General features: G+C 35.6%; 1 protein-coding gene across 2 annotated transcripts in view; it reads right to left on the bottom strand.

Moving 5' to 3' along the window:
• The window catches only part of CTTNBP2 (cortactin binding protein 2), a 77,779-nt gene that overhangs the window by 23,509 nt on the left and 41,785 nt on the right, over positions 1 to 12,485 (bottom strand). For both annotated transcript variants that reach the window (XM_038153784.1, XM_038153785.1), the window contains 4 exons: positions 11,762 to 11,965; positions 6,263 to 6,362; positions 3,180 to 3,330; positions 1,869 to 2,123 (listed from right to left, as the gene is read on the bottom strand). In XM_038153784.1, coding sequence (XP_038009712.1) covers positions 1,869 to 2,123; positions 3,180 to 3,330; positions 6,263 to 6,362; positions 11,762 to 11,965 — 710 coding nt within the window. The remainder of the gene's footprint in view (positions 1 to 1,868; positions 2,124 to 3,179; positions 3,331 to 6,262; positions 6,363 to 11,761; positions 11,966 to 12,485) is intronic.

Genomic DNA, 12,485 nt, shown 5'->3' with positions numbered 1-12,485 from the left:
GTGAGGTGAAATTTTACCAGGCTGTAGTTATAACACCTATAAGTTTTTTTAAAAAAATGTTTAGCTCACTAAGCTTGCCAGAAGGATATCAAGCAGAAAAAAGCACGTATTTTCTTGACAGGTTAGTTTGTTAACACTATCTCTCAAACAGAAACAATGAATAGCAGAACAGCAGAAGGCTGAGGACTGCACTATGAGGCTGAAAATGGGAAGTAAAGCAGGAAGAAGAGGGACAGAACAAAGAAATCAAACTTATTTCCTTAGTAAAATGAGGATTTTTGTTGTTTCTGCTGCATATGAAATAACAGCTAGGATGTCCTAGCAGAATTAATCTGTAAAGAATGGCCCCTACCTGTCTTGAAACAAGAGTATGCAAGCATCAGCACTGCTTATATGCAGCTATCATGCACTGGAAGGAATGACATGCAGTGTACATAATGGATTAGAAAACAAAGTCAAAGTGTTAATAGCACTTGGAGATGGCTATTAAGCTTTTTTACCTTTTAAATATTCCAAACATATCTCAAATTGATAAATGCATCAAATCAAATACAATTTTATAGTCTTTGCAACATCAAAACCCGGAATCTGATTGCCAGCTGTATATCACCTTCATCAACTAAGAGACTCCCCTCAACCCCAAATAGAGATCTTATTAAACAGTTGACTTGGAATGTGCTTAGAAACTCAAACCCTAGAGTTATTCATGACATACGTGAAGTCTTCCAGGGTCAGACCTTTCAGAGAGATCACTAGTCAAAGCAGTTTTGGACAGAAAATGAAACCTAGATTCAAAGTTCCTGAGGATTATATTATTGCAGAAAGAGCCAACATAGTGCACATTATTTAGGTATTTGCAGACTACAGCAAGTATCTTAAACTCCATCTAAATTCGTATAAGTGGAAACTGGAATGAGTATCTGCATCTGCCTAACAGACATTGGTAATGGAACACTGACTCTTTGTAATGCAAAATGTTGAGTAAGCAGTGGTTGTCCCTAAAAAAACTTGTAACCTTAGCTGAATCTTAAATCTGTGTCTATTTTGAGCATATCTATTTTGAACGTAAATTTATCAGGAAAAAAAGGAAACATAATGAAGGTATTGAACTAGGCATGTAAACACAAGCTGATTTTTGAAGTCTTGGACTATATTTCCTTAAAATTCACTCTTCTGTATTTAGCACCCTCTATTTTCCTCCTGGGTAAAAATTTTACAGAAATCTGACTGACAGCTACCATATAAAAAGAAGTCCTTTAAATGGTCAGTGTTAGAAGTGTACAGCTTCTGATGTCAAGAAGTGAAATTAAATTTCCAGAAATCCTCCTGTTTGTCATCAGTAGGACCTGTCAGGTCATGCTCCATATCATCAGTTATCCCAACCTCACAAAAATGTTTAATTGCCTGCTAAAAAGGCTGCCCAAAATAACAAACTAAACAATATATGTCTGCACAAATCTGGTTCTCAAATTTCTTCTTCTCCCCTCCTTCACAGAGGAAAAATTGTTCCTAGTGAAATTATGTCCATCTAATATCTATTATCACATGACATCCAATGAACTGGCATTCAGGGTAGGATTCATCTCACCTTAACTTTGAAAATCTCAAGTAATGATGTTCCCTCTTTTTACTAATGTCCCATAAGAGGAAGGCATTTAAATATGATAATTCACTCCATTTGACACCTGGATTCTGGGACAAATTGTCCTCTGGAGGTCTATCTCTGTCTCCGTTAAATCAAGTTGGCCTATAAACTACATAATAAACTTAGACTTGACATCTAAGTTGTAATTCTTCAAAGATAAAGGAAAAGGATTTATTTTGCCTAAATTCTATCAGATTTCTGTAACCTGTTCACACAGACTAACCTTAAAGCCTTTTGATGCTGCTATATGGGCAGCAGTCCAACCCTCTTTGTCAGCATGGTTGATGAGATCTGCAGAAACAACAGCCTTTACTCTACTGCTACAGCCATCTTCTCTCTTCTCCAAATCAAAGTTGTCTAAATTAGACTCTGCATCCATCAAACAGTTCCCATTGTTTGGCTCTCCATAGTACATAAGGAGCTTGAGACTTTCAACATTACCAGAATCCACTGCTGCGTGAATTGGTGACCAGCCATCCTAAAAAAGAAACCACAATAAAAAAGCACACTGCCACCAAACACATAGAAAATTGTTTGGAGACTTATATCAGCAAAGAATCTGAATGGAAGGCTCTGTCTGGAAAAAGAAGACAAGCAAGAGTGATATAATAATCCTTTGGGAAAACAGAGTTGCTTGTATGTGTTTTGGGTGGAAGAGAAGGAAGAAAATGTAGAAGAAAAAAATTTTACAGCTTTCTCCAAGGACAGTTCAACAGATAAGATCTTCCAAATTTTTAGAAGAGTCTAAGTGATACAGGGCTTACATACTGTTAGTAAACTGCTTCCTTCCTGTGCATCAAACAAAAATCATTGTGACTATCAATATTGTTTCATGTTGCTTTAATCCATTTATTAGTCAGTGTCACAGTTTTGACATCACAACTTTCTCTCATTCCAAGTCAAATATATTTACTTTCCAGTTGCAAAATAAATGAATGATAAAAGATTTAGTGTAACAATTACAGGAGGAGTAGAATGTTCTGTGAAGCTACTACTCTTTGTGCTGTATTTTGGAACAGTCTATAACCCACATTTATTGTCAAAAGAATCTACTGACATCACAGTCATAAAAAAACTTTAGAAAAGCACCTGAAAAAGGCAATTATGTAGGCACTAATTTTGAGACAGTCCTCCTTCCCTTCTCCTCTATATAGGTCTTTTTTTTTGGCTGTATTCTGCCATTTGTGATCTATGAGATTCTACAATACTAGCAAGAAAGTTTGCTTTATTGTTGTCCCTTCAAGGACAACAATAAAGCACCCTAAAATAAAAAGTGGAAGCATTTTACAAATCCAGTGCTGGAGAAAAGTTGCAGCAAATTGCCAGTGGAATCTGAAATCCATAAAATGGTATGGAAGTCATAACATTTAGGAGATTTTAGACAATATATGATTTAAAAAAAACCCAGAAAGTATGATGAAAATAACAAAATGATAATTTCAAATGATATGGTTTATTCCAGCTTTAAAGAAAAATTTTAATAAATATTTTAATGTCAATATTCAGTACTGCACAAGGTACTATTTGAACTTACACTGGTTTTTATTGTTCGATCTGCTCCACCTTCCAGCAATAGCTTAATACAATCGTTATTTCCGTTTTTGCAGGCCAGGTACAAAGGTGTCTGTCCTCTTTCAGCAGCATGGTTAATATCAGCCTGATACATAATTAATAATTCTGCACATCTACAGCAAACAATAAAGCAATAAAGTTGTCTTATGTTAGACATGCAACACCTCTTCATAACTTAAGACATTTAAGTATTTTAAATAAAGTACAGATTTTACAGATCTACCTGCGATCTACCCATATACACAAGTATAAAGGATAATTTTGTACATAGGTATAAAGACAGGCTACTTCAAACATGTAAGTCTTAAACCACTGTAGCTAGAGTTAAAAATTGTGAATGTAAACCACTCAATTTCACAAGACTGCTAAAAACTTGATGACAGCTGTTTAAGAAAAACATTTAGCTGAGCAAAAAAAGAGAAACATTTCTGACTACTGATATTTAAAATAGAATTGAAAAGGGAAAAAATGAAATGAAGGACTATGATAAGCTTTACCAGCAAAATGGACACTCATCTAGGGAAGTAACCTGGTGGGGGCAGTAAAAGAGCTATGGCTGCACCTACCATTCAGCAGGTACCTGAATGGAGGCAACTCTGCAAGGATGGCTTGGGTGTATTGCTAGCAGCTACTGGGTGTCACAGACATATTTTATGAAAATCCTTTTGCCAGAATTTTCTTCTCCCAAGAAGCTGAGGAACCTCAGGAATGAAATGCAAACAATAACTGTCTGCTGCTGTGGAATGCAACAGGTCCATCAATGATTGGTCCATGTGAGGTGTTTCTACTTCATAACCAATCAAGGATGCAGCTGGGTCAGACTCTCTGGTCAGTCATGAGCCTTTGTTATTCATTCCATTCTATTCCTGTCCAGCCTTCTGATCAATCCTTTCTCTCTATTCTTTTAGTATAGTTTTAATATAGCATTTTTAATATAATATACATCATAACATAATAAATCAGCCTTCTGAAACATGGTGTCAAGATTCTCGTCTCTTCCCTTGTCTTGGGACCCCTGCAAATCTCACAACAACTGGGTTATGGAGGATGGAAGATTGGATGGAGTGCTGAAGAGCAGTTCACTTGGGGCTGGCATTCACATCCAAGCTCCTGTACTTCCTCACAACCCTGTAGCAGTAGGTCCATTTTTTTTCCCAGTTCTTGTGCCGGATTTGGCTACCTTTCCCTTCCCCAACCTAGATTTTCAACAACACTTAAGACCTTGCAAAAATCTTAATGCCAGTCAATTCACTCTGCAGCTCAAACAAGCACTGTTAACAAAGATAGGTTCCCAGCTCTCCAGCTCAATATTTACCAGTCCATAAAAAAAGAAAGCATATCAACAATAAAGCCTCAAAGCAGTTAGTGCAATGCCAAATAACTACTGATTAAGAGACCATACTGTAACAAAATATACTGCGACAAAATATTTAAACCAATGTAAGGTATATATATATAATATGTAAGTATATAAGTAAGAATATAGGAATATAAGTAAATATATCCTAAAAAATCACAAGTATTTAAGAAAATTGTTTTTGATATGTTTTTATCCAGTCAGAAAATCAGTTAATTTCAAGGTAAAATGCACAATTTTAGAGAAGAGTAAAACAGATAGCATTGATGCAAATGACTTATCTATGCTTTCCAAAAATGCTCAACTGAACAAAAAAAAACCCCAAAAAACAACAAAAACACAAAAAAAAACCCCAAATAAAAATACTGATCTGCCTTAGCAAACGTTAGGCATAAATCCTAACCCTACCAAGTCATCTTAAGAAAGTCTCACAAGAAGACACTTCCATAGAGCAATTAAAGATTGAGTTTTAAGTCTGCTAGGTTAAAAATATCTGGTTTGATACTTTACATTATATTTGGTGAATCTCAAAAAGCTACATTGACTTTCCACCTCAAGTTCAGGGTCATTGTGGCCTCGACCACAAGGGAAATGATTCTGGAAGTTTCTCCTAAAATTAGTTACTGGACCAGCCTCAAAAAACTAGATTTTTTTTTAATCCTGACTACATAACCAGGGTTAGAACAACAGTATTGTCTTGGCTCAGGAACAAGGGTAATGAAGATGTCACAGGGGACTGGTTATCAAGTCTATGACAGACACCTACTGTGCAACTGAGAGCAGTTTAGTGCTGTCACTAACCCCACATTAGGAGACAGACAATACTGTTGCCCCAAATTCCACCTACTACAGATTTTTTTTCTGTGCCTGAACTTTGAAGAGACCAACAAATTAAACAGCCTGAACCATTTGTAGTCTTTCTGACATTATTGGCTAGCCCTGTCATTCCATGCTCAATTTTACAATTCAGTTCATGTTCAGTATCTAAAAAAATAAAAGCAAAAAATGTGTTTAGGGATATCATATTACATGATTCAAGTCTAAGGCAAAAAGAATATAAAGTCTGCAATGCCACAACACAGCTGATGATACACAGCAAAGTGTTGTGAGGGTAAGTCAGGGAGAAAAAGAACTTCCTATTTAAATGAAGTGTTAAGATATTTATTTTAGTGAGATAATATGAATACAAAAAATTAAACCTTTAAAAAACCCTGTTTTGTTGCGTAAGGTATTTGGTTATATATCACTCAGGAGAAAACTCAGATGTTCATTTGCCTCTGAATATGATATTCATAGTTTTCTACGCCTGAAAAATATTTCAGGCATAATATTTCAGGCAAAACTAATTTCCTTCTTCCTTTCTCTCTTAATCCTATACTATGGCTGATAACTCAAAGAAAATAAAGAAATTCAGTGGTATGATGCCCATGTAGACTAGTTCCACATTGTAATTGCTAAGAATACAGGCTCAGCAACCTTAAGAGCTAAAACTGGAAAGACAACAAATAGATAATATTAAAATCAGAATGGCATAGGAATATGAATTTAAGTAGATGCTTTCAAAAAATTATAGTTAAGTACATTTATACATATGAATGTAACAATAATGTAACGAAAACGTATCTAATGTAAAGATAATATAAAATTGAGTAACAGCTGACACACAAAATCCTAAAGGCTTCACTTACTTGACATGTCCCCGAGCAACTGCTGAACACAAGGGTGTAAAGCCATTTTTATCAGCAGCATCAACTTGTGCTTCTGCAGCCAGCAGCAATCTCACACAATCTGTAAATGGAGCACAACCATGGAATGAGTCAACAAGATCAGCTTTAAACTGCCAGAGGCTAAAGTCTGCTCAAGGGGCAACAATCAGCCAGTCTTTTGGACTACACACCACACCTTAGGGGACTGAAATAAAAGCTCAAGAAGTTTGCAGGAGAGGATGAGAATTACCTCCCAGGGGCATCACCACCCTTCTGCAAAAAGGGCTTGGGTTGGGTTCTGCTGGGATTCAAACACATGCCCACTGCAGGCAACTCCCACAGTATTAACTATTTTGCCTCTCAAATGGGAATCTGACTTATCCAGGAGTCCCTAAATGCATCACTGCCTACTGGCAGTCGTGACAAATATGACAGCCACAGGGGAGATGTTCACAAGCCACACAGACCTCAAGCAACACACTGGCCAGTCTTATTTTAGGACATGGACTTGTGATTGCAATGACAAATAAAATAAGCTGAAAAACTCAAACCTCCCAAAACCATTCCCATTCATATATTTCCAAAACCACATGCTAAAAATAGTACCAGCCTGATTCCATCATTCCTACAGCTAATTTAAGATAATTAATTACATCGTAATTAGACTGCTTTTCATCCACAAATTGGAATATCATTTGATGCAATTAACTTTGAAGAAAACAGTTGATCTGCTCCTCATTCTTGAAATTGGCTCCAGACCAAAACAAAACAAGTCTTTTGTAATTGAAACTACTACTTGGAAAATAAGCTCAGCTACAACATCAATTACAAACTCCTGACCTGATTTCTGAGCAAGCTTAATGCATGCTGTTCTGGCACTCAGTAAAATCCTGAAGCCAAGTTTTCTTAGTGAAGTTTAACTCTAGATATCAGAACCAAACACATATTGAGAACGACTTGGATATCAGAAAAATATATTAAGAACTAAATCTGACTAGTCTACACCATTCTTCAATGTATTTACTCCTGTTACAACTTTTTCAAATACTAATACAGATGCTGTGGAGTTGATTGAATAAATAATTTAAAATTAAGAAACAAGATTTTAAAACACTCTAAGTTATTATTTTGTAAATTAGGATTCTTTATTTTTGAAGTAATTAATCTGATGTGAAATTATTTTTCACTGTAAAGTTGGTAACTTACCAGGACTTGACCTGTAATTTTTTTTAAGTCATAAAGAAGCTCTCTGTTAACTAATTTACCAAGTTCTTCCAATTGTAAGACAGCACCACTTAAAATAAAATTATATTTTCATTCACTTTTTAACACAAAAATACTCTGCTAAGAATGACCTATCTTTTTGGTCTTCTTTCCATTGTCAGTCCTGGTCCTATATAAAATTATTAACTTGAAAACACAGATTCCTGCTTGACATCCTAAGATGCTTCTAAAGTTTATGAGGGATGTTGAAAAAATTTTCATTTAGAAGTTTCAAGTATTTGGCTAGAATACTCTGTCTTTATTCATAAAGCATATGTTAGCCATGCAAAAGCCATGAACACACAGAACAGGACTACCTATCTAGAAAGGCGTGGTTCATTCACACTTATTGATTGGCAGATCATTCAGGTGGTAGGTTATGTCTGTGTAAATGCTGTTTCTGAGGAAGCTTATCTCTGTGAAAATACTGCTTCTGAAAACAGCTTTTTATTCTCAGGGATAAGTGTGACCATGAGGAAATACAGCTACTTGCATAAGGCAGAACATGTGAGCTAGTAAGCTCCACATGACCTGTTCTGGTGGCAAATAAAGTAAAAGAGCAATTATCTCCAAGATGCCTGGGTCTTCTGGATAGACTTTTTACTGGGATTTGGAGAAGGGTAATTTGGGTCAGTCCAGGCTCATTCACTCTGGTTCGCTCTGGTCTGCCACAGAAGTAATAAGCAGTGGGGAGTGCTGAATGGAAGGGCAGGCACTAGACAGACATTGGTGCCACTAAGTTATAAGTTTTGGTCATAGCAAAAGCAAAACATGGAAGCAAATTAAGATAAACACCTGGAGATTTTACTGCTCTCCACCACAGCTGGGTAGTTAGTTCTTCCAGAGTGATGGCAAACATCATGCAGATACATCCGTGGCTTGACAAAGCTGACTCCATGTAGCTGTATGTCTCTGCACCTCACTCCTTTCTACTTCCCACACCATTCCAGTTTTTTTCTATCAATCAGGGTGCCACAGCCTCCAAATACTCAGGATAGAAGAGAATCAATTACACCATAAATGCATATGATTAGCACATAGCTGAGTCCAAAGGATATTCTTTTCTCCACATCTTTCAGGTTCAGAACTCTTACTGTTTCATTCTGTCCTTCTCCACCTCTTTGTGGTGGAGAATGGTCACAATGTGTAACATCATACAGCTATGCAGATCTATTAGCCCAGAGAACTACTGTTACTAAGTGCACAATAGACCTGAAGTGGTTCCTTCTTTCTAATGGTAAAACCAAGACAGACTGACAAGACAACCTGTTCAGCTATCCCAATCTAGTGGGTAAATCATGAAATTAACAGTTTCCTCATGTCCATTCAAATACAAAGAAACTGTGTATTTTTAGGGTGAATTTCTCTCTCTCAGACCTACAGAATTAGGGGACAATGTGTGTTGGAAACAAAGCATCTGCTATTAACTTCATGTGCTGGAAAAACCCTCTGCTGCAGCTCTCAAAAGGCAACTGTTTCCAAACAAGAAAGCTACACATTTTGCAATTAGAATAGATTAGGACAGAATATTTCAGTGCTCTTTTCTTGTGCAGCTCAATTTTTTCTACAGGATGGGCTGAGATCATATTACAGCTGCTGCCACCATGCTGGTTACAATGTGCTCTACCACGCTCTAGTTATCTACACATCTCAAATACTGCATTTCTTCACTGAAAATGTGTGGGGATCATTCAGTTTGCACTCTTCTCAGAAGCTCTGAAACATGGTTTTCCTGAAGGGAGGTACTCATGCTTGCTTTTATCAGTTCTAAAGTTACTCTTTTTTCTTCTCGTGAAATCTTCTCCAGGAGAAATAGGAAAATCTGGTTAGTTAACTTAGAAATCTCAAAATCCATTTAGTCACTAAATCCACTTTAAAAATATTCTCAATAAATTAAATCATGGTGTGATCACCCACCAGTGTAGGCTTGTGTTAAGTTTTATGGTTAGACTGAATATCTTAAGGCCTTTTCCAATCTAAGTGACTGTATGATTCTATGGGGAAAAAAACCCAAAACAACAGAAACTTACCATTTACAACACAACTCAACACACTGAAAAATTTGAACAATATCCTTAAAATGACAGCAGTATCATTTCTTTCCACCTGGCTAGTTAAGAAGAGGTATTAGAAAGGACTTTTTAAAAAGATTTATTTCTATACATCCATTCTCAAGCCTATATAATTTAAGTAAACTTGTTTTTAAAAGTCTCCACTTTGAATTGCTACATATTTCCATTCATTTTACAACAAACTACAAGTAATGAAAAAGGATTTTATATATATATATATATATATAATATATATTATTATATAATAAAGTTAAGCATCACAACCTTTCTCCAAAAATTTTATACATCTCTACCTTTCAATTTTCATATAATTTATTAAGGAGACATCAACACTGCTGTTGTGTGATCCTCTCATTCAGAGTTCATACAATCCATTTAGTTGCTGAAATGTGATGATTTGTACAACCAAGTATTTTTCACATCCTGTCAACTATAAATAGAAGAGCAACACTATAACCTCTGTAATACAGTTTTTATCTCAAAAAATAAAACATACTAAACAATTACAGGGTGCATATGCATATGTTTGTTTTCATTATTGTGTTTGCACAATTCTGTCAAGTGTCTTTCTTATTTGAAATTTTGACAATAAAACAAGAAATCAAATTGCCTTTGCTGTCAGTAGGAGCTGTTCAGTAACTGAAAATCATTTGCTTTGATGCAATTTTGGAATACAAGATGAATAAAGAACAATTGGGTCAATTATGATCTCCCACAAATATCAGCAATGATAACTGCATGTAAGCCTGGACATCCATTCAGTGAGGGGAGAATAATAAATCCACACAATGTAATTAACTTGGATTCTTAATACTACAGAGAAGTTGAAAAAAGGAAAAAAATCACCAAAGGAAAAAAAAAAAGGTACTTTTTCACTATTTTAAAGGTTTTGCCAACAGAAAAGAAACTCAGGTGAAAAGGCCCAGATGTTTCTACCAATTAAACAAAAAAAAAACCCAACCAAAAAGCCCATAGCACCTAGGAAGCAAAGACAAAATATACTATTTTGAGCAAAATGAAAACTCCTCCTTCCCTATGCCTGGTAGCAAAATTAACCCTGAACATGTGAGAAAACTGTACACTATCTGCTTAGCTGCAGATTTTGTATCCTAACTTTAGTTTTATCTGTAAAATATTTCAAAAGAATTATGAAATAGCCTATGTGCTCTCTGGAACACTGGATCCGGGGTTTGTAATTGTGTCACTAATAAATATTTCATTAAATAAAACACAAAATACTCTTGAAAGCAGTGGCTTTAATGGGACTTTGTTCTACCTTCTACTGTGAAATAAAATTTTGACTTTACTAAAAATTAATGGTATATTTGCCATTGGTATTGCTGGACTTCATCTTTAGTGTCCAAAACAGCATAATGATGCCACTTGCACTATAAGAATCTGGAGGTTTTTATGTAGGTAGAAAAAGCTATAGTAATGTGCACTGGACTTTTAAAACAAACTGCTGTTTTGAGAGCCTTGTGTTAAAAGTCTGAAAATCATTGCTAGGAGTTTGTATCCATGAAATTCATATCTGTTAGTAACATACTTGCTGCCTTTCGTAGATATATTCATAAAATATGAAGACTGACTGTTGAAAGGGTAAGAAATGCTTCTTCCTCAATACAGAAGAGGGCTGGGGTCATGGGGAAAGAAAAAAAACACCTTTTAATTTTCTCAGGAGAGCCTTGGTAACAAATGAAGGCTATTTCATTTAGTCCAAAAATAAAGACAGTACATCTTATTTCCCAAGTAACACACTATTCTGACACTACCTTCCATCATTTTCACTGCTGTTGCAGAAGATCAAAAACCTGATGACCACCTATTCTTTGCTGCTTACTCCCTGTAGAGGAAAGTTCTTTCTTTCAAGCTCCTATTGCTACAAAAGATCTTTAGTGTTTCACAGAATGTGGGATGATAATATCTGGTAGCTTTTTATGTGAAGAGAGTGGAGAATTAGAATGGATGTTCCTGCAGAATGCTACCAATTTTTTTATGCTATAGCATGATTTTGGTCATATAATCTATATATCCCACTTTCACATTTTTAAGAAGAATGCATTTGACTTAATTGAATATTAAAAACTTACGAAGTAAGCTTTCATTAGGTTACATGGATGCCGTACTAGATCTTAGTATCATTTACCTGTATGTCCATTCATAGCAGCAGAATACAAGGCAGAATAGCCATCTTCACAAGAGTAATTAATGTCCAGTCCTTCTTCATTAAGCAGCATTGATAATAAAGTGACATTTCCCTGGGCAGCAGCTTGGTGAAGAAGGGTGGGCCTGCCACCCAGGGGGACAGGACCACCACTTGTTAACAAAGGGGTTAGGGAGGAAGACCAGCCTGTGAGTTAAAGCAACAGAAGTTAGAGACACATAAATAAGCCCTGCATTTTATGTGTTCTTTTAAGTACTAAAAGAGTAAGCCCTGTGTTCTTTTAAGTACTAAAGAGTATCTTCAAAATGACTGCATTTGTTAGTTTAGCAAAAGTTTTGCGATCGTGCTTTGTCTACACATTAGAAGGTATTCTGAAGAATAAAAACTGCATTGAGGGGTGGCACTTGTTAATACAAATGAAGAGGATCTCATGACAAAAGGTCAATGTGAAACTTGTGAATGGTAGTAGCATCTGGATGTCTCAAAAAAATTTATATTATCAAAGCTAACAGAATTTTTAGATAAGTTTTAATTTATTTGCAATATGCCAGGAAGATTTTTTAAAGTATCTATAGAAATGTTTTCAAAACAACGTACCTATTTTCATATGTAATTTTATGCTCCTTAGTGCAAACTCTAGTATTTATATATTTGGTATTTATATAACTCACATGTAGTTATAAAGATAAATTGCGTAGAGAGCCCT

The sequence above is a fragment of the Motacilla alba genome, chromosome 1A (assembly GCF_015832195.1).
Source record: "Motacilla alba alba isolate MOTALB_02 chromosome 1A, Motacilla_alba_V1.0_pri, whole genome shotgun sequence".
Lineage (NCBI taxonomy): Eukaryota > Metazoa > Chordata > Aves > Passeriformes > Motacillidae > Motacilla > Motacilla alba.
Note: the sequence above shows the minus strand (reverse complement) of the source record. Positions and strands in the feature narration are given on the sequence as shown.